This window comes from Danio rerio, chromosome 18 (genome assembly GCF_049306965.1).
Source record: "Danio rerio strain Tuebingen ecotype United States chromosome 18, GRCz12tu, whole genome shotgun sequence".
In the NCBI taxonomy this organism is placed as follows: domain Eukaryota; kingdom Metazoa; phylum Chordata; class Actinopteri; order Cypriniformes; family Danionidae; genus Danio; species Danio rerio.
Window position 1 is genome coordinate 20,725,568 of NC_133193.1, and position 26,232 is coordinate 20,751,799.

At 36.1% G+C, this 26,232-nt stretch overlaps 1 protein-coding gene across 2 annotated transcripts in view; it reads right to left on the minus strand.

The window, feature by feature from the left end:
- The window catches only part of megf11 (multiple EGF-like-domains 11), a 264,017-nt gene that overhangs the window by 197,726 nt on the left and 40,059 nt on the right, over positions 1-26,232 (minus strand). For both annotated transcript variants that reach the window (XM_021467800.3, XM_009293604.5), the window contains exons 2-5: positions 19,494-19,627; positions 11,348-11,471; positions 3,989-4,090; positions 3,406-3,506 (exon numbers count right to left, since the gene is read on the minus strand). In XM_021467800.3, coding sequence (XP_021323475.1) covers positions 3,406-3,506; positions 3,989-4,090; positions 11,348-11,463 — 319 coding nt within the window. In that variant the 5' untranslated portion in view covers positions 11,464-11,471; positions 19,494-19,627. The remainder of the gene's footprint in view (positions 1-3,405; positions 3,507-3,988; positions 4,091-11,347; positions 11,472-19,493; positions 19,628-26,232) is intronic.

The window sequence follows — 26,232 nt, forward strand, 5'->3', positions numbered from 1 at the left end:
TGATTCCTGCAGAGCTGGATATCATATCAGGACTTAATATAGGCTGTTAATTTCTTCCCTTCTCTTGGGAGTCCATTTAAAGTGCGCAGGCTGAAGAAATTACATGACATTATGCTTATTAACGTCAAGATGCTTTAAAGCTACATTTCTCCGTACATATTCAGAGCCTAGAAACATGACCACAATTATTAGTTTTACAAGCTCTTCGCGCAGACACAAACTTGTGCCTTAAAGGGTCATGAATCCACCCTTTTCTAAGCAGTCTTTTCAAACCTCTAGCTTAAAAAAAGTCAGATATTTGGGTGAGTCAGGCTTTGTTTAGGTGGGAGTGTTGATTGGCAAAAGAGGGAAGGGTTTGCATGAAATAGGGAGTTTCAGTATGTATACACGCTGATTTTCACAGAGGCAACACAAACACAGACGCAGGGGAGATAAGAGAGTGACTATGTTAACATAGACATCAATAATGGAATTATTTGCCTTAATCTAAATAAGACAATATATGATTAAGGTGTTTAAGGAGTTCCTTTTTGACTATTCTTTTCATGATCCCGTTTTACATGTTAAAGCAGGCCCGGCCCTAATCAATTTGGCACTCTAGGCAAGATTTCAGGTGGCGCCCCGTCACAGTAAATTCCACTGCTAGTGTAAATTCATAAGAAACTAAATAGCTTTTTGATCGACTATTACAAGCTGCGAAAACGTTAGATAAATTCGCCAATGCAATTAATGTTATTTCTGAATAGATCTAATATTTGCACATTTGCTTGAGGAAGGAATGATGGGGGTAGTTACATTACTATTACTATTTTCCATAACATCTATGCCCTTCCATAACATTAGCTGACGTTAAAACTAACAGATAGCACTATAGCTATTTATTGATTAGCAATGTTATGCCATATCTGTCAACATAGGAATATAAAAAAATATGGGACAACAAATAGCTTCAAATGATAGAATGCATAGCAAACATTGGAAACATTGACAATAAAATAAAAGGTTTAGCCTATTAAAATAATGGCCTATACAGAAATTAAATAAAGCTATAAAATCTACTTCACTTTTAATTGTATTTGCATATTGATTAAAGTTACTATAGTTATTTAGTGAAGAGCAGCAAATGAATCTCCCATTCTGTTTTGTTTGATAACAGAGGTGTTAATGTAAGAATGCACAGATCTATAATGAAGAATTATAGGAACTGCCGATGAAGTGCAGTTTTAATTGAATTTTTGATACCGCATGCCATTTTGAAGAAAAAAAAAACCCTCCACATTTCTTGGTAGATGCAGAGACTCGGTAGGTGCAGAGAATAGCATCAAACAGCCATGTGTGTATAGACCAGGGATGTTAAACTTAATTCCTTGAGGCCCTGCACAGTTTAGTTCCAACCCTAATTAAACACACCTGATCAAACTAATTGAGTACTTCAGGCTTGTTTGAAACCTACAGGTAAGGTGTTGGAGCAGGGTTGGAACTAAACTATGCAGGGCTGCAACCCTCCAGGAACTGAGTTTGGCATCCCTGGTATAGACCATCTTGTCGCAAAATGCGGCGAAAATCAAACATGGTGAAAATCCTACACTATGCTAATAGTTTGATTGCGGTTTATGTTTACACTCAGAGAGGATCTTTTAGTCCATAATATTGCAGTCATATTAATGTACTTTAAACTTAGGAACTAAATCATTTTGACTGTGGTATGTCTTTAAAAACTGACAGAGTACAGCTGACAATACAAACTAACTTTGCCATCTGAAAAAACATAAACACAGAACACTGATCACACACTTACCAAATCTGTAGAGACAGGACAATCAACACGAACTGGAACCATGTATTTTTTTTTCAAAAAGTAGACGAGTGCCAAATCTGGATTTCCTCATTTCGAGATGCGAAAAGCTCTCAGGTAAATAAAATTTCCTTACAAACTTACATACTTTTGTCGCGTGTTAGCACACCACTGTAATCCACACATCTGGGTTCACACGCAGTGGTACTCTCATTGTGGGAAAATGGAAACAAAACCTTCGTTGCGGCACATTTATAAACGTAACACTGACGACCCATGTCTCAGAACAATTTTTTTTTTCCACTTGTTTCAATTACGGTTGGCAACACAACGTGGCGTCTTTCTGCCATCTGAACATTGTAACAGGTGAAAACCTTCAAAGCTATTAAGCATAGAGATAAAGTTACACCTCATTCACAATAGAACGTGCTGATTGGTTCAAAACAAGTCTTTCTCATGAATTAATGCTGAAAACTCAAAGACGTCACGTGGTACCGGCCAGTACAGACATCCAATCTCCACGCAACATTCTTCAACATAGCTTCAACATTTTTTTCAATCCGGAAGAACGAATTTGCTCTAAACAACGCAAAAACAACCAATTTTCACTTTTTAGTGAAATATATGTGTCCTAATAGTGTTTTTAGCAACATGGGACACATAAATGACTGTAAACATATTAAAAAACGTGTTTTGGTGTTTCATGACCCTTTAAAGTGCAAAAGCCACTCATCCTCCTCCTCCTCCAAAAAAAAAAAAAAACATTCCACCCTCTTGTTAATAATGCCGAGTAGCTCTGCGGCCATCAAATCCCATTTGCTCTTAAGCTACGTGTGTTGATTTTCATCCCCTCCCTGGAGCTCGGTAAGACTGTCATTTACCTCATCACCTTGACACGGTCCTGTGCGAGGTCCTTTCACGCAGAGATTTTTGCATATTGTCAAACAACCGCTGAACCGTGTGAGCCAAAGGTCTGAGCTGACTGACAGGATTCGCTCACTCGTGATTAAAGCACATTAAAGAATAATGAGTCTGGCCTGCACAATAACCAATCCTGAGAAAAAAAACACACATTTACAGTCTTGGCGCAGTGAAAAGACAATAAACCCCAACAAAAGCTGACATTTTTTGACATTCATTGCTCATAAATAATCGCTAAATCTATCATTTAGACCACAGCTAGAAAAAGTTGTTATTTCCTTAATTAGCGCATTATCTCTGCAACGAGAGGAATTAGGACAATGTATTCGCAGTGAATCACTCAAGATTTTTTCCCCACCAAAAATGAGCGATAACTGAATGCTATTAATGGCGTTGTAATGGCGTACCGGCAGTGTTAAAACTGAATATATGAGCAAACCCAATATGAGTAGGACCAGTAATGAAAGGCACAAATTATGCCTGAAATATGCTGTTGCAAAAAAAATGCCTCAAAGATGGCTGAGATTTTGATGAATGCCTCCGGAGGAAGGAGCGGGGTTCAAGGCTTAAGAGGACATCGCTCAAGCAGATGAATGCTTTTATTGTGCTCATAACCACTCGCAAGAATGAGGAATTGAACTCCTCTGATTTAAGAGGAAATAAGCGAGCGAAATATGAAAGACACTCACGGACACACAAGTCCCCGCTCTCGAAGTAGCCAGGACAGCACTGTGAACGTCGACGGTACATTGTCCTCACCCCGCGCCGATATGCGGTCTTGTAGCTGGTCCTGAGATAGAAACACAAAAGAAAACGTCAATAATCTGGCAGGTGAACTCCGCAAGGACAATATGACAAGCAGCTGGCTACTGTTAGCCTCTAGCATGCTGCTACACCCTAGAGGAGGTAAGCGGAGAAACTGACATAATTAAAGTGAGTTAAGAAAAGTTTCTGCATTCGCTGAAGGACATTTCGCCTCTGAATGCTACATTGCGGTGCAGTGACTCATTGGGCCCACAGCTTTTAGCCGGGACATTGACGATAAAGTCTTTAATGCAGCAATTAAAACCAATGTAATGTCGGATGACAGTCAAATGGCCATTTCCATTCTGACTCTGACCACTACCATCACGGCTGGTAACATTAACACTCGGTAATAAAGACGCTGGCGCACCGGCACCTTGATTTTTATGTGTCTAGTGGGAGAGTGCTGATTGTTGCTGTGAAGCAGAATCGTGACAAGTGTAGATCAGAAGTCAGGGTCGTGCTCACCTGTGTCTGGTGCATTTGAACCAGTTGAGGATGTCGGTGCATCTGGTATAGTAGATCTGGTCAAAAGGATGAGCGTAAGACTCCTGAACAGTCACTGCATAGCTGAAAAATAGAAAAGAACAAGAAGAAATTCAAATGTCTTGCTTATGTACTGTGCATTTTGGGTAACACTTTATTTTTTTATCACCAACAGACAATCTACTTACTTTTGATTACTTTTTAAGTATTCTATTAACCCTAACCCAATCTCAAGAGTCTACAAATACTCTGCTACAACTCTAGAGAGATTTAATATGTAATGTTGGTCACACTTTAAATTGAGATTTTTTTTATATCCCACTTTAAAATGATCTTAACAACAACTAATAATAAGTACTTACTGTACATGAGTTTATGTTGTTTTGCCTCACTTTTGATGCTATTGAGTTGGGATACAGGTAAGTTTATGGTGTTATGGGTAGGGTTAAGGACGTACTCACACTATGCTATCCTAACCGTGCCCAAGACGCAAACCCCTCACTGCTCCATATCTGCACCTTCAGCAAACCTCCTAATTCCTGCAGCATGAGGTATTAAAAGTTATGAGCATCAAAAGTGGCTCATCTGTTTGGCGAAATATTTGACTGCGTGTCACTGCATATCAAACGACTTAACCGATATAACTGTTAAAGAAATCTCCACTGTGCTGAGCGAGAGCGCTTACTGAACAGCACATCATCGATGACGTAAGCGTGCCTAGGCCCGAATGTAATGTGAGTGCGGGCCTTCGGGGGAGATGGGAGGGGGGACAAGCGTGCTTTGGCCCGGTTCAAGATAGTGTGAGTACGCCCTAAGAGTGGGTTAAGGTGAAAGGTATGGGTTAACAGCGTAATTATGAATGTAATTACAGAAAATAGTTACAGATGTAATTACATGCAGACAATTTTTAAAGTATAAATGCTAAATAATCTATAAATAAATATAATATAAATATAAATAAATTGAAAAAGTCTAATTTTGCTATATTTTATTTTTCTGCAATAAATTTTGCAATATGACTACAGTTTCACAGAATAGTTTGAATAGCACTATTTGACGGTTTTCTGGGGAATCTAACAGATATTCAGATATAGCAATTGAATAATCACAATGCAAAAAATGCCTTTCTTGCTTTATTTTGTCTAATTTCTAGCACAAATATCTAAATGTTCTTAGAGCAAGTAAAATATTGTTTTGTTTTTACCATCAGAAAAAAAAACTAATTAATTCAAATTAAGAGATTTTCCTTAAGACAAGCTAAATTATTTCCCAGTGGGGTAAGTGAAATAGTCTTGTTTTCGCTTTGAAATGTTTTTGTTTTTTCGCTTTAGAAACAAGACAAAAATTCTAAGTAAGACTTTTTTTTTTCCATAAATCATATAAATTCCATATAAAGACAGTAATTAAATACACATCTATAGCTCCTGGTCATCTATAATACAGACTCAACATTGCAATCTCTCTCAATGTGCCTATTGCAGATACGCACATTGAGATATTAATGCTGAAACCCTAATGAGTAAAATGTAAAACCTTGTATGTAAATAATAATTTATGCCAAATAAATAATTTAAATGTAATTACATAGTAATTTAGGCCACATCTTCACCCTACATTTTTTACGAAATATAAATTACTCTGGGTATATTAAATTGCGTGTCAGATGTTTCAGATAACAAATCCACGAGATAGTGCTGTGTACACAAAAGAAGGTGGAGCTTGTCATACAGATCACCTAGAAAACCACTGACATAAAAACAACCAATAGTGTATTCAAAAGCAAACTTAAGAGAAAAGTGCAGCCGCACAATCTTACCTTGATTCTACATTGCTTTGATTTGTTTTGCGAAACTGTGTGCACTGTGCATCACAAGTACATCACTATACAAAGTGAGATACCAAGAAAACTGACCACGTTAGAAAACTTATCCATACAGACATAAACAGGTGAGGCAAACATATTTGATTACAAATCTTGGACACTATTAAGTTGCTTTGTGGTATTGATTTGGTGTTAGGCAAAGAACTGCGAAAACAGAATCCTTTATTCATCAATAACAAGTAAATTTTGTAATTTTTTTTCATCATACAGTACATGTACTGCCCCGTATAGTTCATTTTACCTGCAAACTGCAGTAAAACAGTGTTTGAGTAATGTAAAAGTAAGTTTTTTGTGGTTTAACCAAAATATAAGGTGAATTTAAGCAAATATAAGCCCACTTTTTCAATGAGTGTGTTTTGCTTGTTTCAGTGACTTTTTCAGTTATTTTTTCTATCCATTTTATTTCTTGAAATTAAAACCTGTACATGTACTGTATGTAGCTTGCTTGTTATCTATCATTTTGTGCTCATTGCAGACTTTAACTATTAATTTCTAATAACACACTGAAAAAAGCACTAAATGTGAATTAAGAGTTGAGTGTGTTAACCCCCAAATTTTGATATTTAAACTTATTTGTGTTTCATTCACTTATACAAACTGATCGATGTTTTCAGCATTTAACCTTCTCCATAGTTTGACAGAAAACTCTCTGATTTCATTCAAAATATTTAAATTTTTGTTCTGAAAAATAAAAAAATATCATTATGGGTTTATATCTGTTACGATAACCAGCGATCACCGGAGAGCGCTCGCATGGTTTCCACTATAACCATGGACTACACTTCCGCCTTCTTCTGGACTACATATGCATACATGCTCTCCAGTCACACTCACGCTTGCTCACACATCTAGACTGATTACACTGGCATCACCTGAGGACTTTCAGAGACTGATTAGACACCCTTCATAACCCACTCATTCACCCATCCAGTTTGGCGAGTCTTGTTTGCTACCAGTGACATTACAACGCGTTTTTCCTTGTCTCGTTTCCCGTGTTTAGACCTTAGCCTTGTTTTTTGTGTCTCCTGCCTTATGACCTATTGCCTGTTTGTTGATTACGGCTCTGGATTTGCCTGCATATACCTGTTAACACCTGATTTGACCATTGCTTGCTTGACACTGAATAAACCTGCATATTGAATCTTACCTCCAGTTGTGTGTTTCACCCCCGACATTACAATATCATTGTGGGTTTGGAATACGCATCGACGGATTTCCTCTTCAGTGTTTGTACTTTCAGCAGTGAAATTTAAACTACACTACTTCTATCTGAAGCTGCTTTGACACAATCTACATTGTAAAAACTCTATAGAAATAAAGATGAATTGAATTGAATTGAATGAAATCAGTGTTAGCAAATAATGGCACCAAATCATTTATATACAGTAATAAAAACACATTTCACCCAAAACTCATTTTATTGAAGTATTTGGGTAAGTGTTTTCTTCTATAAAATGTAGATGCTACATTTGATTGTTTAAATAATCTTAATTCATGTGTAGTACACATTTTTCAAAAGAGCTTCTATTTGTTTATTGGCAGTCTTTACTGTGACCCCATATATTGAGACAGCTTTCTCGACTATTGGTCAAAATTACCTAAATATGTTTTGTGCTGAAAATGAATAGTTCAAAGTTTGAGCTTTTTTTGTAGTCAGGGTATTTGTGTATTTGCATATACAGCAATAAACCTTCTTCGAGAAATACCCACTGGAATAAAACATGACACCTTGCCCCTAGGGACCCCTACCTAAAATTGCCCAAACGTGATTATGTTGCAGAGAAACAAAGCCTTCGCTGCTCTCAAGTTTATAATTAACTGCCTTATGAGGGTACTGTACTGTATCCCAAGAAACAAACCCACATGAAACTCAAATGTAATATTCAAACAAGTATCCATCCATTGTGCTTGAAGTTCAAAACAACTTGTTATCTCAAATAATAAGACTTGCATAATATTTCCCTTCAAACGCTAAAGTGCAGAAACAAGATGTCTTGTCACAACTTCCTTGCAAAAACATTACAAAACCGTTGCCAACAAAATGACATTAAAGCTGCAAAATATTCTTTCAGGGAAGCAATGCTGAAACTCATTCATCTTCGCTGCCTCTGTCCTCCTCTCTGCAGAGGCAATCGCTCCTGCTTATTTGTCATAACTGATAACACCCTTTACAAATAATCATTTCTCAGGCAATAGGTTCAGTCAAAACAGATTGTTCTGGTCAAATGGATGCTGTTCTGTTTGTTTTATTTTTGCAACTTATTTTTGCTCTCTCTCTCTCTCTCTCTCCTGCTCACACTACAAGGTTAATAATAAGAACATCAATAGTGTTCTGTGTGTTTAGTGACTGAACTTAATACCTGTAGGCAAGTGTAACCAGATCAACACTTCCAAACACAATCCTTTACATCCCTTCATCAATGGTGCCATTAAAAGAGAATGCAGTCAATAAGACAACAAACAAATGTAATTCCTCTAAATCTCGGAGATAACAGTATAGATCTGAAATACAGCTTGCAACCACTTAAATTCTACACATATAAGCCCAAATGTATTATTTTAAGCTTCAATCAGTATTTAATCAAGTATTAATAATGCGCTAAAATATTAACAATATAAAATATGGTAAAGTATTTCAGGCATCTATTTTAAAAATCATGTTATAACCCGAATTCTTTTTGTCTGTAATTTAGTGTTTTTTGAAATGGCGTTTCTCTTTTTTGTAGCTTGAAAAAACATAGTAAGCTAGAAATCAAGCACAATCCTAAACAGTCCTCTGAGTCAGATGTAGCAAGTCCATGGACCCTATCATACACCCTGCGCAAGGCACGGCGCAATACTTCTTTGCTAGTTTCAGCTTGGCACAAGAGTCGTTTTGAGGCGTTGCGCCACGCTCTTTAAATAGCAAATGCATTTGCGCTCATATGTGTGACCATAGGCGTTCTGGTCTAAAAAGGAAGCCGTTCTGAGGCGCACTGCTGGCGCGTTGCTATTTTGAGAAACTATAATAGATTTTTCATTAGACCAAAACATACCCGGTCTAAACTTCAGCGCAGAGTTGCGCCTCGCTTACGCACTGCTTAATAGCCTACACACAAGATGTAGAGCAATACGCAAATTTCTTTACATATGAAAAAATTTAAATATTAAGGATAGGTCTATATATAGGATATATTATGAATATATATAGGACATAAATATAAAGGATTAAAATATTACAAAACATATTATTTTTTAGCCTACATAAATATGAAAAACCACTGCTTTGTTGCCTTCTTCATCTCGGGAGGCTTTTTCAGTTCATTCATAACAATTTGCTTTTGTATAATGTTATTATTATTAGCAGTATTATTTATTATATCCATATTTATATTTGTTTTATTAAAAACAAGCTTAGATTTGCCCACCTGCAGGTTTAAGACCATATGTGGCACAGCATGCGTTTTAGGATATAACTCCTATATGGATATAGGATAGGATATAACCTCCTTTTTGAGCACACTTCATTATTATTGTTCATTTATTCGTTTGCTAGAAATTAGAACTGAATTTAGAAATAGTTTTGAAACAAATATTTGCACTTAACAAACTAAATTAATTATTTATAGGCTAATTGATGTCTGTGCGTAAAGGTTTCCCTATCCAAGAGCAAAAGTGAAAGTACTTTTACTGAACTTACTGTACTTTACGTCCTGTAAATAGCGAATGCGCTTATGGCGCAGACGCAGCTGGCTCTTAAAGGGAATGGGAGATGAGACTCTGATTGGTTTATTCTCAAAACACACCTATAACTCATTAAGAAAATAAACTCATCCCTTTTAGACCATGCGCCATGGATTCTGACAAGCCCTGAAAGCGTTTGCGCCCTGCGCTTTCCGTTTTGCGCATGGACCATCAAAATAGAGCCCTATTGCTTTCCAGTGAATCCATTTGCATGAAATCTAAAACAATTCACCAATTCAAGCCACCAAATATTAAGTGATATGCTCATTGCTCTTTATTTAACACATAAAACAGATATATTAGGAATGTGTGTGAATAGTTGGCGGTACATTCCGCTGTGGCGACCCCTGATAAATGAGGGACTAAGCCGAATAAAAATGAATGAATAAATGAACTGATATTATGCTTGCTCAGTGTGAATTTAAATATTAAATACAGCTAATATGTGAATATATATTAAAATACAGTGATTTGTTTGCATCCATTAGGTAGCAATAACTATAATATCATCTGCAATATCGTTAAAACAACAATTACAAAATTATCCAAGATAATAAATATATTTTGTATTTTTATCAGTTGTATTTATTGTAAGTATTTTCATTCATGATAGATGCATTCACCCAAACTGAGACGGTCATGATTGAAAATGTCATAATAAGAAGGGGAAAATAACATCAAGAGATGAACAGTCAAAAGAGTTATAGACATACATTAAATACATTAAATAAATTTTAAAAATGTATCTGTTCAGCATACAATTGATCTATGCATTATAAATAAATACTTACATTTGTAAAAATATATAAGCATCATTTAAATTAACAACTAAACGTATCATTTTACTACAGTGTTTCCCAACCCTGTTCCTGAAGGCACACCGACTGTGCACATTTTCAACTTCTCCCTAATCAAACACACCTGAATCAACTCATTACTACATTACAAGATACTTACCTGAAATGAATGAGTGTGCCTCCAAGAACAGAAATGGGAAACACTGTTCTAGTATCATTCAAGCAACAATTAAAAACTTATCTCTTCCGGGATCACCTACAACCCTTTAACCAAAATGAAGACCCCCTCTTTTTTCTCCACCACTTCACTACACGCCAACCTCAAAACAGTATCATATCTGAGTGTGCTTCACACAGGTAAGTGGGCTTGACAAACCACCTGTAGAAAACACACTCTTTCATCTCTTCATCTCTCTGACATTTTACCCATAACTTGCACCAGTTTTGAACATTTGCACCAGACACATTCTTACAATCCCTCCATATCAAACAAATTGTGTGCTTCACACAGGTGAGTAGGTTTGACAAAGCACCTGTATTTACTCTCAAATCTCTCCAAACCCCCCCCCCCCCCCCCCCCACCCCTCACAAATCTAGCACTTAATAGTCTAAACACAAACAGTTCCTTCATATATTTAGCACTTATTGTGTGTATTGCCTCTTCTTGTTGAATCACTGAATGCCTCCTCAAGTTTAAGTCACTTTGGACAAAAGGGTTTGCTAAATGACTAAATGATACATTTTAGACAAACTTATAATATAGTGAACACTGCCACAGCCCATTATAACTTAATCACGATCCTCAAACAGTTACAATCCTCTTTCAGTCGAAACACCTTTCTGACATGTTGGCGAGGCATAGCTACACTGTGTGAATCCTGCAATGGATAAATGGAAGGTAAAACGGGGGTTTAACACAGAAGAGTGGCCCTCTCTCACCTCTCCCAGTGACTGCAGACATTGGGGTCATCAGGGTTGAGGCTCCATGCGCTGATAATGAGGCCCAGAACAGCCAGCACAGGCAGGGCTAATGGGTAGGCCCGTACCGGCCCCATGACTCCTCCTGAGAGAACCGCGGTGAGAAAAAGAGAGAGAGAGAGAAACAGTCAGAGAGAAGGAGACAATGACATTTTTTTGTCCTTTATCATTCTTATAAATTGGAGCCCTTGGAACATTCTTGGAAGTGCAGTGAAAAGAGATAAAATAGCACAAGTATTCGATATATACAGCTAATGTCAGAATTATTAGCCTTCCTGAATTATTAGCCACCTTGCATATTTTTTCACCAATTTCTGTTGAACAGAGTTTTTTTATCTAAACATAATAGTTTTAATAACTTAGATTTTTTTATCTTTGCTATGATCACAGTGCATGATATTTTACTAGATATTATTTAAGATATTAGTATTTCAGTAAGTCATGCAATATTCTGCAATATCAGCACTGCTACAGCCTCTCCACCCTTGTGTATTACTCCACCCCCATGAAAAGCAGAGAAATAAGCTCACTACAGTTAGACAAATATTGCAGCTGTTGGGCAACATAATTTACTTTTAAGTAATTTACAGGCACAAATGTAGTTGTTTAAATTGCAACTTTGCAGTTTATTTATAAGGATAGTGCCTTTTTAAAAAAAAAATATTTATAATTTCGTAAATTCAGCATGTTGCCAGTCATCAGCAGAGCAAAGAAATTGAAGGTTTTCGCCACAAGATGGCGACAGAGACGGCATAATAAGTCCTTAAGGAAGGAAAAACTCAGCCTAACTTTAAAATTACAGCTGATCAAATCATTATTAAACAGGTAATTGACATTCTAAGTCAATCTCTCGGTTTTGTATGTTGTAGTGATGTATTTATACTAGAGCTGGGCGATATGGCAAAAGAAATTATCACAATAATTTTTTTCATATCAGTCGATATCGATATATATCACGATAAATGTAAAATCTTTATATCTATCAATTTTGCAAGATTTTCAGTATGCTAATCGTTTTGTGCAGCTGATTTAACACATTTAGTGAAATGTTTTAGCTGTCTGACAATATAAATAATAAAATAATAATCTAAAGAACAATCTTAATTCAGCATTTACTGTTCAAGTTTTCAACAACCAAAGACATTATAAGTTAGGATATTATTGTTCAACATCAGAAAAAAAAAAAAAAACAGTTTGGAAAAAGTAAAGGTCAGTTAATGGTCACAGAATTTTCAGTTTTCACATTTTAGTACAGTCAGGATACTCGAGTAAACAACAACAATTAAATAATAAATACTTTCAATATAGACTAGTCAGAAAAAACTATTATCTTAAGTGCAGCCATCTTAACTAAGTAAACTAAAATGAAATGAATAACTGAAGTGTAGACTAGTGAAAGATAAACAGGCTTGTCCTCTCTAAGGACATTTGGAATATTTAATAAAGTTTTAAGTTCTTCTTCAAGAAAAGGTTTTCTCGTAAGGCACAGCTTTCGAAATGACATGAGACTCTGCTGGGTAGTTGCCCTGGTTTACCAGCACTTGTTTAGGTCCGTAATTTCTTAGCATTTTCATAAGGGTGGTGTTGTTTTAAATGATGAAACAGGCTTGTGGTGTTGCCTGCTTTTGATGACACGAGTCGTCTTGCGCAGTTTGCAGTGCACTTTGCTGTTTTGTGTCGGATAGCAAAAAACTAAGTAGCTCAAGACTGAGGTCTAGTGACGTTTCTTGTCAACAATGTCTGCGACTCTGACCTTTTTTACCTTATTTTCTTACTCATTTAAGTACAGCTATGGCTGTAAACTTGTACGGCGTGCGGTATCTGGAAGGGCAGGCTGCAAATTGCTTGCGCAAAGCGTAAATATTATCGAGCAATTATATCGAACTGTCATTATCGTTTTATCGAAAAAATTTATATAATTATCGATATCGAATTATCGCCCAGCTCTAATTTATACCATAGTAATCTTCTAGTGTTTGCTTTGCTTTGGCTTTTTTGGGGTTAATTATTGTGATCTCCCGATTGCAACAGAGAAATACTGGGAGATATCTCTGTATACTGATGGCATTCCATACTGTTCAGCCTTACAATCTATGGTATAAATACATCACTACAACATGCAAAACAGAGAGATCAACTGTCATGATTTGATCAGCTGTAGTTTTAAAGTTATGCTGAGTTTTTCTCCTCTAAGGACTAATTTTGCGGTCTCTGTTGCCATCTTGTGCCGAAAAGTAAACCGTCAATTTCTGCTGATGGCCGACAACATGCTGAATCTTCGAAATTATATATTTTTAAGGCACTATCCTCATAAACTGCATAGTTGCAATCTAAACAACTAAATTCTCGTATAAAAAAGCCTTAAAAGTACATTATGTTGTCCAACAGCTCCAATATTTTTAAAACTGTAGTGAGCTTATTTCTCTGCTTCTCCTGGGGGTGGAGTAATACACAAGGGTGAAGAGGCTGTAGGAGTGCTGATATTGCAGAATATCACATAGCTATATCAGCCAATCAGATTCAAGAACCAGACAGAACTGTTGTATGTTTCTAGTGACCGAAATGGATCACCAGCCAATGACTACCACAAAGCATGGTGGCAGATGGCTGATATAATGGTGTGATATGTCCGTGATAGACTCTAATACAATTTAATTAAAACAAATTAGATGTACACAATATTTACTAAATAAAGATCCAAATAGTGTCAGGTTGATGCAACAGCTATATTTTCACACAGCTCATGATATTAGTCCTGTGACAGTGATGAAGGACTCTTTAAGACCACACGGGGTGAAGCGTTTGTTGAAACTGTCGAGGTATTTCATTGGACACATGATGGGCGATGAGCATGTGTGTGTGATGAATTGACATGACGGAGACAGATGTAGAAGGGCACGCGAATGACACACTGCACAAGCATGGGCCACTGAAGCGTGAAAGCACTGATTATGTTAAACTACAGGGGGCTTGTGTAGAAGGACACAAGAACAACAGTTCATCACTAAATCACTAAATGTCCTGGTGAGGTGCAAGCAGAGCATAAAATGAACACTTGGTGAGGGCTAAATGTGTGTAAAATATTGGCATTGGTGAATATATGAGTGACACTTGCCAGTTGGCCTGTAGCTTTTTTATTAATTCTAACAAAGCAGAATGGGTTAGCATTATCAAAAAGGGCTGTGTTGTAATTACGTTAATATGTTTCATTTGTACATTGTGAAATTATTTAATCACGTATTTAATTTGCCAGAGAAATGACTCCTAATATAAATGTGAAGTCTCCATTGTGTTAAATGAAAAAAAACTCAAAATGTATATTATAAAAAGTATAAAAAAAATTAAATATCTAAAAGAGAATGTATTGTATGTGTTTGTAAAGCTCTTTGAGTACCAAGGAAAGCGTTATATAAATGTACTGAATTATTATTAATCATTATTATGATTACACACAAATTTTAATCCATTTTTTGTTTTTTTTTATATATTTTTTCTCTTTTCAGAAGTTGCGTCTATATTAGTATATAGATTTAGATATATCAGATAGGGCGGTACAATATATCGTTTTAGAATCAATATCGCAATGTGATTAATCAATATAGTAACATTGTGCGTATTTGCAATGTTGAGTCTGGGTTATAATTGATCACTGATTATAATTGAAGTGTTTTTGAGGCATGTGTCTGTGTGAGGGTTTTAAGAGCAGTGTACTGTTTGTAACTCGTTTGTAATAACAATTCATTGTATTAAATTGTTTATAAAATGAAGACTATGTGGTATTATTTTACATTTGGTTATTCAATTGCTGTAGATCTAAATACAGTTCGACTCTTTGGAAAACAATCAAATGCTGTTTATTTAATTTGTATCTTTTTCATTATTGAATTTATCTTATATATTCATCATAATGTATGCTTGTAGATTGTTTCTTATAGTTTATGCATATGCACTCCCCTACAGAATCATCCCAATCAATCTAAAATTTTCAATTCTTTCCAAATAGTTATTTAACAAATCTAGCGAAATAGTTATTCTTAGTGCAATATATATATCGCAGAAAAAAGTATATTGGAATGTTAGTTTTTTCCAGCCCTAATATTAGGGTTCCTGCAGGTTTCCCCAGGTCAAAATTAAGACTTTTTAAGACCTTTTTCACACCAATATGAATAAAATTTCACATGTATCCATGACTGAATGCTAATGATTTTTTTCTAATAGCCAAGTTGATCCAGCAGAAAAGATTTTTATTTGCCCCATCAAAAAACATTGTAATTGGTCATTTCTTAGCCACAAATGTAAAATAATGTGTCAAAACAAGCAAACCCAAAGCTTTTCTTCAAAACAAACAAACAAAAACTATGACAAACTAAATGTTTGCACAACAGTCTGTCTATGTCAGTGTTTTCACCCTATATAGTCTTTAAATCCCCTGAGAACTTTCAAACAAATATTATTGTAAGGAATATAATTAAACCATATTCTTATAAGGCTATTAAATTCGCTATTGTACTGTTTTTGTCTAGTAAAGTTTGGCTAAAAGTTTTATTGAGATGGATTATTGGTGATTAAATGGATTTTGTCCCGAATGGCTAGCTTTACATGGACATAGGAAAATGAAGACCTGTTTAAAATTTAAGGCCTAAAATGTTTTGAACTTAAAATAGCCTTAAATGTATTGACCTTAAAATACCCTTTAAAAATTAAAAACTGCTTTTATTCTAGCCGAAATAAAACAAATAAGACTTTCCCCAGAAGAAAATATAGGAAATAATGTGAAAAAATGTTTGGGAATTATTTAAAAAAGAAAAAAAATTCTAAGGAATTGTGACCTTGACTGTATGTACAGCTTCATAGTCTGTAAAAAAAATATCACTGACCAAAATTTTACTTTAGGCCCTGGGTGTACGTATTTAAATTATGCAAACAAATAAATACAAATATTTTAATGCACAATGATTAGACCGTATACCTAATCTGTTAATACTATTTAACAAATTGTATGATCTGTCTAACAGCATCAGCTTCACTTGCTTGCCAATCTGAGACTACTGAAAGGTGCTCACAGGTCATTCTCATGTGAGAGAAAATCAATATCGATTTCACTTCCACTATATAAGAGTTCATTCAAAGGCAGAGGCTGAAGTCATGTTCATTTCTGTAAAAAGGTTAACTTACACGGTCACCCTTTGAAGGCTTCATATCAGTTCACACAAGAACTGCAGCTGCAAGACGTCTCTATTAAAGTAAAGCTGTTATGATGTGCTGCTCAGCTGTTCTAACAACTGCTCTCTATAGTGAATCACTGGAATGACAACTTGGGAGCTTAAAGCTTTGTGTATTCATAGGTAAGTGGACACTTACCTATGAATACACAAATTGCTTGTGTTTTGTATTGACATTTTTGTTTCTATACATTTTTAAATGTAAAATATAGATATACTAATGGTATTTTAAGTGTATTTTAAGAGGTATTTTTCAGTTTAACAGCACTTTTTAACGATTCAAAAATACATATTAAATGCAAATACAAAAAAATATGTATGTATCATGCATATTAAAGGAATAGTTCACCTACATGTTTGCATTTTATATGCATTTTTGAATGTCTAACAAGTGCTGTTAACTAATGATTTTATGAAGGTGTGTAAATTAACTACAAATTTTCATTGTCATTCAAATTTGCACTACACATACACTGTAAAAAAAGTTGAATCAACCTAAAATTTTAAGGCAACAAACTTCTGGATATTTTTGAGCTGACTCAACTTTCAACCCAATTACTGCACTTGACTTGATTTAAGGTTTAGTTTAGGTTTAACTCCAAAAATGTCCAGAAGTTTGTTGCCTTAAAATTTTAAGTTGAGTCAACTTTTTTTTTACAGTGAAATGTACCCAAAGCATCCACAAAGACATTTATAATATGAAAAAATATATATTATTTTAAATAAATCATGTTCTTATAAATGTGTTCACTTGATACTTTATCAGTTTCCACTGTAATACTATATTAGCACAACTTTCTTGAGCAACAAATCTGCATTTTTGATTTGATTTGAGGATGATGTGACAGAAAAACTGCTAATAATACAGATTTAATTTTAAATAAATGAAAAAAAAATCAGAATAAAACACATTTCAATAATACTATTGTTACACTTATCATCTGATCATCTTTAAAGGGATATTCACCCAAGAATGAAAATTACCTCACAATTTGCTCTCCCTCGTGTAGTTTTAAACCTTTAAAATGTATTGAACACAAAGGAAGATATTTTGAAGAATGCTAGTAGACACATTGACTTGCATAAGAAAAACACTAAGGGCTCTATTTAATTAATCTAGGCGCAAAGTCTAAAGCGCATGGCGTTAAAGCATTAGGGGGGGTCCGAATCCGCTTTTGCTATTTTAAGGATGGAAAAATACAGTTTGTGCCGTGGCACATGGTCTAACATAATTGTGCTTATTCTCTTAATGAGTTATGGGTGTTTTTAAACATAACTTACATTAAACCAGTCAAAGTTTCATCTCACATTCCACTTTGTAAGGGAAAACACTGAATGCTTTACTAGCGAGAAAACAGTTGAACAAACCATGTGCAGCGCAAGGATCAAGACAGAGTCTCCTAAATTCGGCATCTTTAATTTCTTTTCATTTTACTTTTATTCTACTTTACTCCTTTACTTTACATGGATTAGGAAACAGTGCTGTGTGTACTCCACTGAAGACAACCATTAGCCTACATATTTAATTTAAATTGTTAAGCACAAAGATTTATTTCAAAACTATTTCTAAATTCAGTTCTAATTTCCACCAAACTAATAAATGAACAATAATAGGAAAATGTGGTCACAAAACTGAGATATATCCAAACACACGTCTTATTCTTATGCCCCGAATGGTGATGCATACGTCTACAAAACCAAACAGGTGGACATATCTAAACTTGTTTTAATTAAATATAAATATAAATATGCACATAATAACTAATACTGACAATAATACCATGATACAAATGCAAATTGTCATGAATAAACTGAGAAAATCCCTCCCTGACATAAATAAGGCTAGAGGTAGTGATTTTTTATTTATTTTTAAAATATCCTGTGTGTTTTAAGCAATGTGTACACGTTTTGGATCTGCATAGGAGCATAACTAACACAATTTGCGATGGACTTTAGACCAGGTTTTGGTTGGTCAACGGTGCGGTCAACAGTGCCAACAATGTGCCTTGATAAACCTCTATTTTAGTCCATAAGTCCACAAAGTGGCCTAAATTTGTTATTTAAACAACGTGGTGCAAAACGTAAAAATTGGGGTTGCGCTGGTCTGAAAATAGCAACAAATCGCACCAAACATGTCATGTGCCCTATTGCACCGGGTGTATAATAGGGCCTTTAGAGCTCTCATATAAGTTTTGAACAAGTGAATTAAATGATAAAAATGAGATTTCAATTTTGGGTGAACTGTCTCTTTAAGTATCTGTGACATCTAAAGTGCATTCAAACCCAGAAACAAGAGACTTCTTTGATAAAAGAACAGCTTCAAACTTTCAACAAATGTGTAGACCTAAACTAATTTTAAAGATTACATCAGTTTGCAGCTCCTTAAGGAAAAAGTTCCAGTTTAACATTTTTAACAGTGACAGATTCGTGCCTTTAATGCAGGTCAGTTTAAAAGCATGACAGTTATCGACAATACTAAGTTAGCAGTAAAAGTAAATCATCTGCCACAGCAAAAAAGCAGTAAGTTTTTAAGACCACGATCAGACCCCTTTTTCAGAAATGAATCCCATGCATTATGAATCACTGATTTGCACCGTAAGATCACTTAGCCTTTAATCAAAATGCATCTGCGGCTCTCTGTTATCCCCATAGACTCGCGGTGGTTCTCGAGCATGAAAAAGATTGTACTTTTGTCATGGCTTTAAGTAGGACTACCATAATGAGGCATCTGACATCAAATTATTCCGTGCTTCCTCTTGAAGTACAGGTGACTCTAATGAACACTGATTTCTAAGAATTAGAGCTGCGTGGATCCAGCTTGGCGTAATAGTGATTGCCAACGAGAAGAGACAAGAGCAAAGGCGCCGGATCCCGCTCGGACTCACCTCAGACCACGGGCTGCAGTCCCAGGAGACGTCTGCGGTGGAAGATCACTGCCCGCCTGAACCAAACAACCAGACACAGAAGAGCTGCGGACCAGACAGACCGATAATCAAGACTCAGAGCAAAGAGAGGGCACCTGGGTATTGAGAAAGAGAGAGAGAAGAAACAGTTAGTGCTCAACTTCAGAACAAGAGAGCGGGGAAAAGGTCTAAATGCCAAAAGAGAATGAAAGACTGAGAAAAAGGGACACTCGAGAAAGAGACTTGAGCTTTAGGTGCTCCCAGATGTGACAGCTGCTAAATCCCTGATATTAAATCTAAACCGCACCTCCGGTTGAAGCGTCGGGCTCGTTCGCCAAGGGTGAGAGATTACATTACCTTAAGTGCGTGGAGTGTCAAAGCCTCTCGTCGCCACGAGAGCATTCTCCACAATAGTAAAGGAGAACAAGCTATTCATGGCCATTAACGACACAATGACAAGTACCAGCGTGCCGACAGCTCGGGTCTAACTAGGGGCCTCATATTCCTCAGCCTCATTACGCGGATCTTCATTATGCCTGCGTCGGGCCCTGGGTCATCTGCGTGGGGTTCAGGACGATATTTGAAAAAATAACACTGACTGCGGGTGCAAACAAAAGAGGCCGTTTTCTTGCTGTCATCGGGATTCATTATTTATTCTGCTTTTCCTTCAGATGCAGAGGAGGCCGGGCAGAAAGCCGCAGGCGAGGACACGGACTGGAACAAGAGCGGGAAGATGAGCTGGAAGCACACTGGAGGGGACAGGCTGTCTGAAAGTGACCTGCTCTGTCTACATGCTGCAAAGTTCAACAGTCAGATTTGAAAGCAACTGGGTCTTGTTTGTCCATCTTAAGCACTCGGCGGAGCACCGCAGAGAAAGTTTGAAGATACTGAGATGTGACTGAGGCGCAATAATCCACAACTCACGTTCTGTTGGAGTTACAAAAAGGAATCCTGAGGGGGAGTTAAATTAATGTCAAGTTTCTTAAGCAACAGATCTAGATATTAGAAAGATTTTTGAAGAATCATGTGACACTGAGGGCTGCACAATATATCGTTTCAGCATCGGTATCACAATGTGATCATTTGCTATAGTCACATCGCAGAATGTTGAGTGTAGATTACAATTGATAATTTTGCAAGAGTTATTTAAGACCCGTCACTGTATAAGCATTTTAAAAGCATTCAGGCATACGACATTGTACCACTTAAAAAATTAATAAAGATTGTTTTTATTGAATTGTTTATACATCGAAGACTATGCAGTATTATTTCACATTTTATTATTTAATTACTGTATACATAAATACAGTTAGACTCCTCCGAAAACAATAAATGCTGTTTATTTAATTTGTATCAGTAACTTTGAGGGAGTTGAGTGACAACGGAGTGAGGATCCATATGCAGGTTTCATTAAGAATCATAGTCAGACAGGTAATGATCAAAAACAGGTGCAAACAGGTACAAACAAGGAAATCCAAAGGCGTTGTCAGGTAACAGGCAAATGATCGATACAGGTGGCAGACAGGGTAAATGATAAAACAAAGCAAGGGTCAGAACGGACAGCATACCAGGGAATGCTTTGTAATTTTACAGGGTGTTAACCAAACAAGACACAGCAATGAGAGTGTCAAAGTGAGCCGCATATATCTGTAGTGTAATCAGTACATGAGCAGCTTCAGCCGATTGTAATCAAAGGAAACTTGGATTAGGTGTGTGTGTGTGTGTGTGTGTGGTGCATGACAGAACTTGAAGTTGTATGGAGACAGGACTGTAGTCCGTGTGAATGTGAATGTTTTCCAGCTATCCATGGGGTCGCTGGTGATCGCGACAGTATCTTGTTTTTATTTATTTTTTATATATGCTTGTAGTTTGTTTGATATGTTTTATGCAGATGCTGAATAACTTCAATCAGTCTAAAATTATAAATTCTTTCCTAATAGTTAAAGTCATCTTGTGAAATTGTATTTATGTTGCAGTATATATAAAAACAAATAATGCAATGTTAGATTTTTCCAATATCACGCACCCCTACACCAACCACTAGAGTAATGACTGCTGAAATTCCAGGATTCATTTTGAAATGTATGTGAATTCAGAAGTAATACAAGTTAATAGCATTTTCAACTATTATTGTTGTCTTTACTGTAGTTTTAATCAAACGAACACAGTCCACACAGGATTGGGTTTTTAAAATAATTTGTCTGTTTAATACAGTTTGAAGATGCTGAGATCTGAAGAAGATTAAATAATCAAGGACTCGTCTCGCATTCTGTTGGATTTACAAAAGATCTTTTCGTTAAAATGCTGAGAGAAAATGTTACAATTATTGACTACAAATCTGCACATTACAATGATTTGTGAAAGATCATATAACACTAAACAAAAAAGAAATTCCAGTATTTAAAAAAAAATATGTAAATTCAGAAATAATATATTTTAATTGCATTTTACACTATTATGGTTGTCATTACTGTAGTTTTGATCAAATAAATGCAGTCTTGGTCAACACATGACAGGTTTTTTTTTTTTTAAAAACAATTTGTCCGTTTAATGGCAGTTTGAAGATGCTGAGATGTGAAGTAAGTCAAATAATCCAAGACTCGTCTTGTATTCAGATTTTTTTCATAAGAATACTGACAGAAAATTGTACAATTATTGGCTACAAATCCACATATTACAATGATTAGTAAAAGGTCATGTAATACAGTACAATAGAGTAATGACTGCTGAAATTTCAGGACTCATTTTATAATATATGAGAATTCAGAAATAATACATGTTATTAGCATTTTCCACCATTATTGTTGTCATAACTGTAGTTTTGATTAAATTAATGCAGCCTCGGTCCACACAGTATAGGGTTTTTAAATAATTAGTTTTTTTAACAGCGGTTTGAAGATGCTGAGATGTGAAGGAGATTAAATAATCTAGGACTCGTCTCGCATTCTGTTGGATTTATGAAATATTTTTTCATTAGAATGCTGAGAAAAAATGTTACAATTATTGGCTACAAATCAGAATATTACTATGATTTGTGAAAGATTATGTGACAATAAACAATAAAGTAATTCCAGTTTTCATTCATTCATTCATTCATTTACTTTCGGCTTAGTCCCTTTCTTCATCAGGGGTCGCCACAGCGAAATAAACTGCCAACTAACCCAGCATACGTTTTACACAGTGGATGCCCTTTCAGCTCAAACCCAGCACTGGAAAACACCCATACACTCTCACATTCACACACATACACATAATGCAGCTTACTTATTATACCGTGTGTCTTTGGACTGTGGTGGAAACCAGATCACCCAGAGGAAACCCACATGAACATGGAGAGAACATGGAAACTCCACACACAAACGACAACTGGTACAACCGGGACTCGAACCAGTGACCTTCTTGATGTGAGGTGACAGTGCTTACCACTAAGCCATCATGTCGCCTTATCCACTATTCATTTTATGTACATTTAGAATTTTAATAGCATTTTACACTGTCTTTCATTTTGATCAGAGGGTATTTTGAAACACTTTTTCAAGTGCTAGAAGGTCTTGTGTCCACCTAATAGCAGTTTGAAGATAGTGAGATGTGATGGAGGTGCAATAATCCATGACTCAAGATTTACAAAAGATTTTCTTCACATAGCGCCACGACAAAAATCATTCAAGGTTCCTTCCTACAAAACAGGTCTGTTCTTCATTTTATTTATTGAGCAAACAAAATAGCCTCATGTTATTTATTGTATTTACATGACAGTGTTTCATTTCTGTCTACTGTCTGTCTGTATATCGCTAGTGAGATGTGACAGAAGTGTAATAATCCACATGTTGGGTTGTGTTAGATTTACAAAAGATGTTTTTGATACAATCCTGAGGGTAAATTCTGCAAATAATGCCAATAAAATACTTAAGCAAGTGGAATTATTTCTGAATGATTGAGTGACACCAAGCAATAGAGTAATGACAGCAAAAAATCTAGGATTTATTTTAAAATATATGTAAATTTAGAAAGCAATACATTTTACTATTTTAAATTATTAGGCATCACGGATTGCCCCACAGCAAGAGGTTCACTGGTTCGAGCCCTGGCTGAGTTAGAGTGGGTTTCCTCTGGGTTTCCTCTGGGTGCCTCTGGGTACAGTCCAAACACATGCGCTATAGGTGAATTGAATAAGCTAAAATTGGCCGTAGTGTATGTGTGTGAAAGCAAGAGTGTTTGGGTGTTTCCCAGTGTTGGGTTGCAGCTGGAAAGACATCCACTACATAAAACATATGCTGGATAAGTTGGCGGTTCATTCCACTGTGGTGACCCCTGATTAATAAAGAGACTAAGACAAAAAGAAAATGAATGAAATAATTTTACACTATTATTGTTGTCTTTACTGTAGTCATAATCTAATAAATGCAGTTTCTGTGTACACAGCACAGTGGATTTTCAAACTAGCCTACTAGGAAGTGGGGTCTTTTTTGCTCATAAGCGAAGCACCACAAAGGTGAGGTGAAGATACTGAGATGTGATGGAAGAGCAATAATCCACAACTTGTATTCTGTTGGATTTACATAAGATGTGTTCCTTAGAATCCCAAGAGGAAATTCCACGAACAAACGATGCTCTGAATTTTTCTGTTTATTAGTGGCAACAAGGGTGCAAAATGGGATTGCATATATTACGCCAATGAGGCCCTGAGGGTGGAATGTATAGGCACATCACTGGACTCATTACAGAACATAATGAAGTGTGTAATTGAAAGCTAACTGAATGAAAGGTGCGAGTTAGATTGAACCGAAAGTGGAATTTCCATTTGAAAGAAGCTAACTCTGTAAATAATTCAAATGATGAATACTGTAGCATGACTGTATCTTGTTATCAGAGGGCCACTCGCATATTGATTTATATTTTTGGCCTCACATTGTTGAGTGAGGACGATGGCCGGAGGTTAATTTGATCACCATTAATTAGAGATGAACAATGCATTGCTTCTATATTCACAGTTTAACTATTTGAAACATTGTTCAGTGTCCTGTGATCACTTAGAAATCATTGTAATATACATTGTAATATGTAAACTGTTTTGTTGTTTAACATTTATGTGACATTTATCATGACTTTTTTTAATAATAAAAAATCTTTTAACATTAATCTGAGATTAGATTGTTTTGCATCCACGTAAAAATAAAATTATGCGTCATTGCTGAATTTGTGCTGAGACCAAACATTTGGACTAGAGATGCGCGGATGGCGGTTACAGGCGCGGAATCCGCGGATAAACCGCGGATCGGGCAGATGACGTGACGAAAAATAATATTTTAATTAAATTCGGGCGGGTGGTGGGCGGTTGTACTGTTTTTGTACACATAGCTGGCGCACCAACGAAAAAGCCTAGAACTGACTTCACAGAATGAGAGGAGGAATCGGATACACTAATTCTGGATGAAGTACAGAAGTCTTCATCTACAAACTTCAGTATAGACGGATCAGCAGAGGAAAATCTACTTTCCTTTTGGGAGAAACAAGCCAGTCATTCCCACGTCTACAGCACCTTGCCAAGAGAATTCTATGAATTCCAGCAACAAGTGCTGCGAGCGAGCGCTCCTTCAGTGCAGCAGGGCGCATTAGAGACCAGGCGCTCTCGTCTGAATGTTGAAATGATGTGTCAAAATGCATTTTCTAGGCTACAATAATAATAATAATAAAATGTACAGTACAGTGCGTTTAATTTAGGCTATTTATTTATTTTTGTCCCTGTGCGCCAATTGGAGACGGAGTTCACTGCTGATATTCTGAGAGCTTTATAGGGGTGCTGCTCATTTCTTATTTGTGTATCCTTGTTTCCTTTCCTTGCCTTCTTTCCTCGTCTTTCCACCCCTACAGGATGCGAGGGAAGGACGCAAGGAAAAGACTCAAGGACCGACCGAGGAATCGAATCAAGTGAAAAGACACGTCCACGTATTGTTTAGCGTCACTTCAAAGCGTCAATTAATGCTGGATTTGACTTGCACGTTTGGATTAACTGCATGTCATTAAAGTCATTCTCTTTTTTCTAATAATCAATAAAGAAACATTCATTTAATAATAAAAAGGAATAAGCCATTCAAATAAAGAGCTCAGTCAGTAGATGACGGGCGGGTGCGGTTTTAAAATTTGGTCAAAAATGTTAGTGCGGATGGATGGCGGACGGATGATGAGTTTTGTGATGCAGTTGCGGATGAAATAATAGCCCATCCGCGCATCTCTAATTTGGACATGATGTTATCTGTCAATATTAGATATTTTTTTATTGATTAGTACATCAACCAATGGTCAATGGTGTCCTAGGAAGCATTTTTACATCTAAACATATATTTCTTGGCTAAAATGAGACAAAATTTGGGCTATAACTGAAAATCTAATAGCAATAATCAAAATATAGACTCAAGTAGTCATCAAATAAACAGGTCTCAGGAAAGACTTCTGTTTAGTCTAATGTCTAATAGATGTACAGTATTTTAAACACACAGAAAACGCTTGCTGAGCAACTAAGTCAGTGCTTCCCCCACATAGACTTTACCTGGGCGGGCCGCCCAGGAATATTAATGGCTGCCCAAGTGTATTTAGTGACACAATTTTTACAATTGTTATCAGCCTTTTAGACTTTTTTTGTATCCGTTCAATTTAAACAAACATCTGTGATCGATTAACTAGTGGAAAATCTCTCGTTTAAGCATTTTGTTCTGTGACTGCG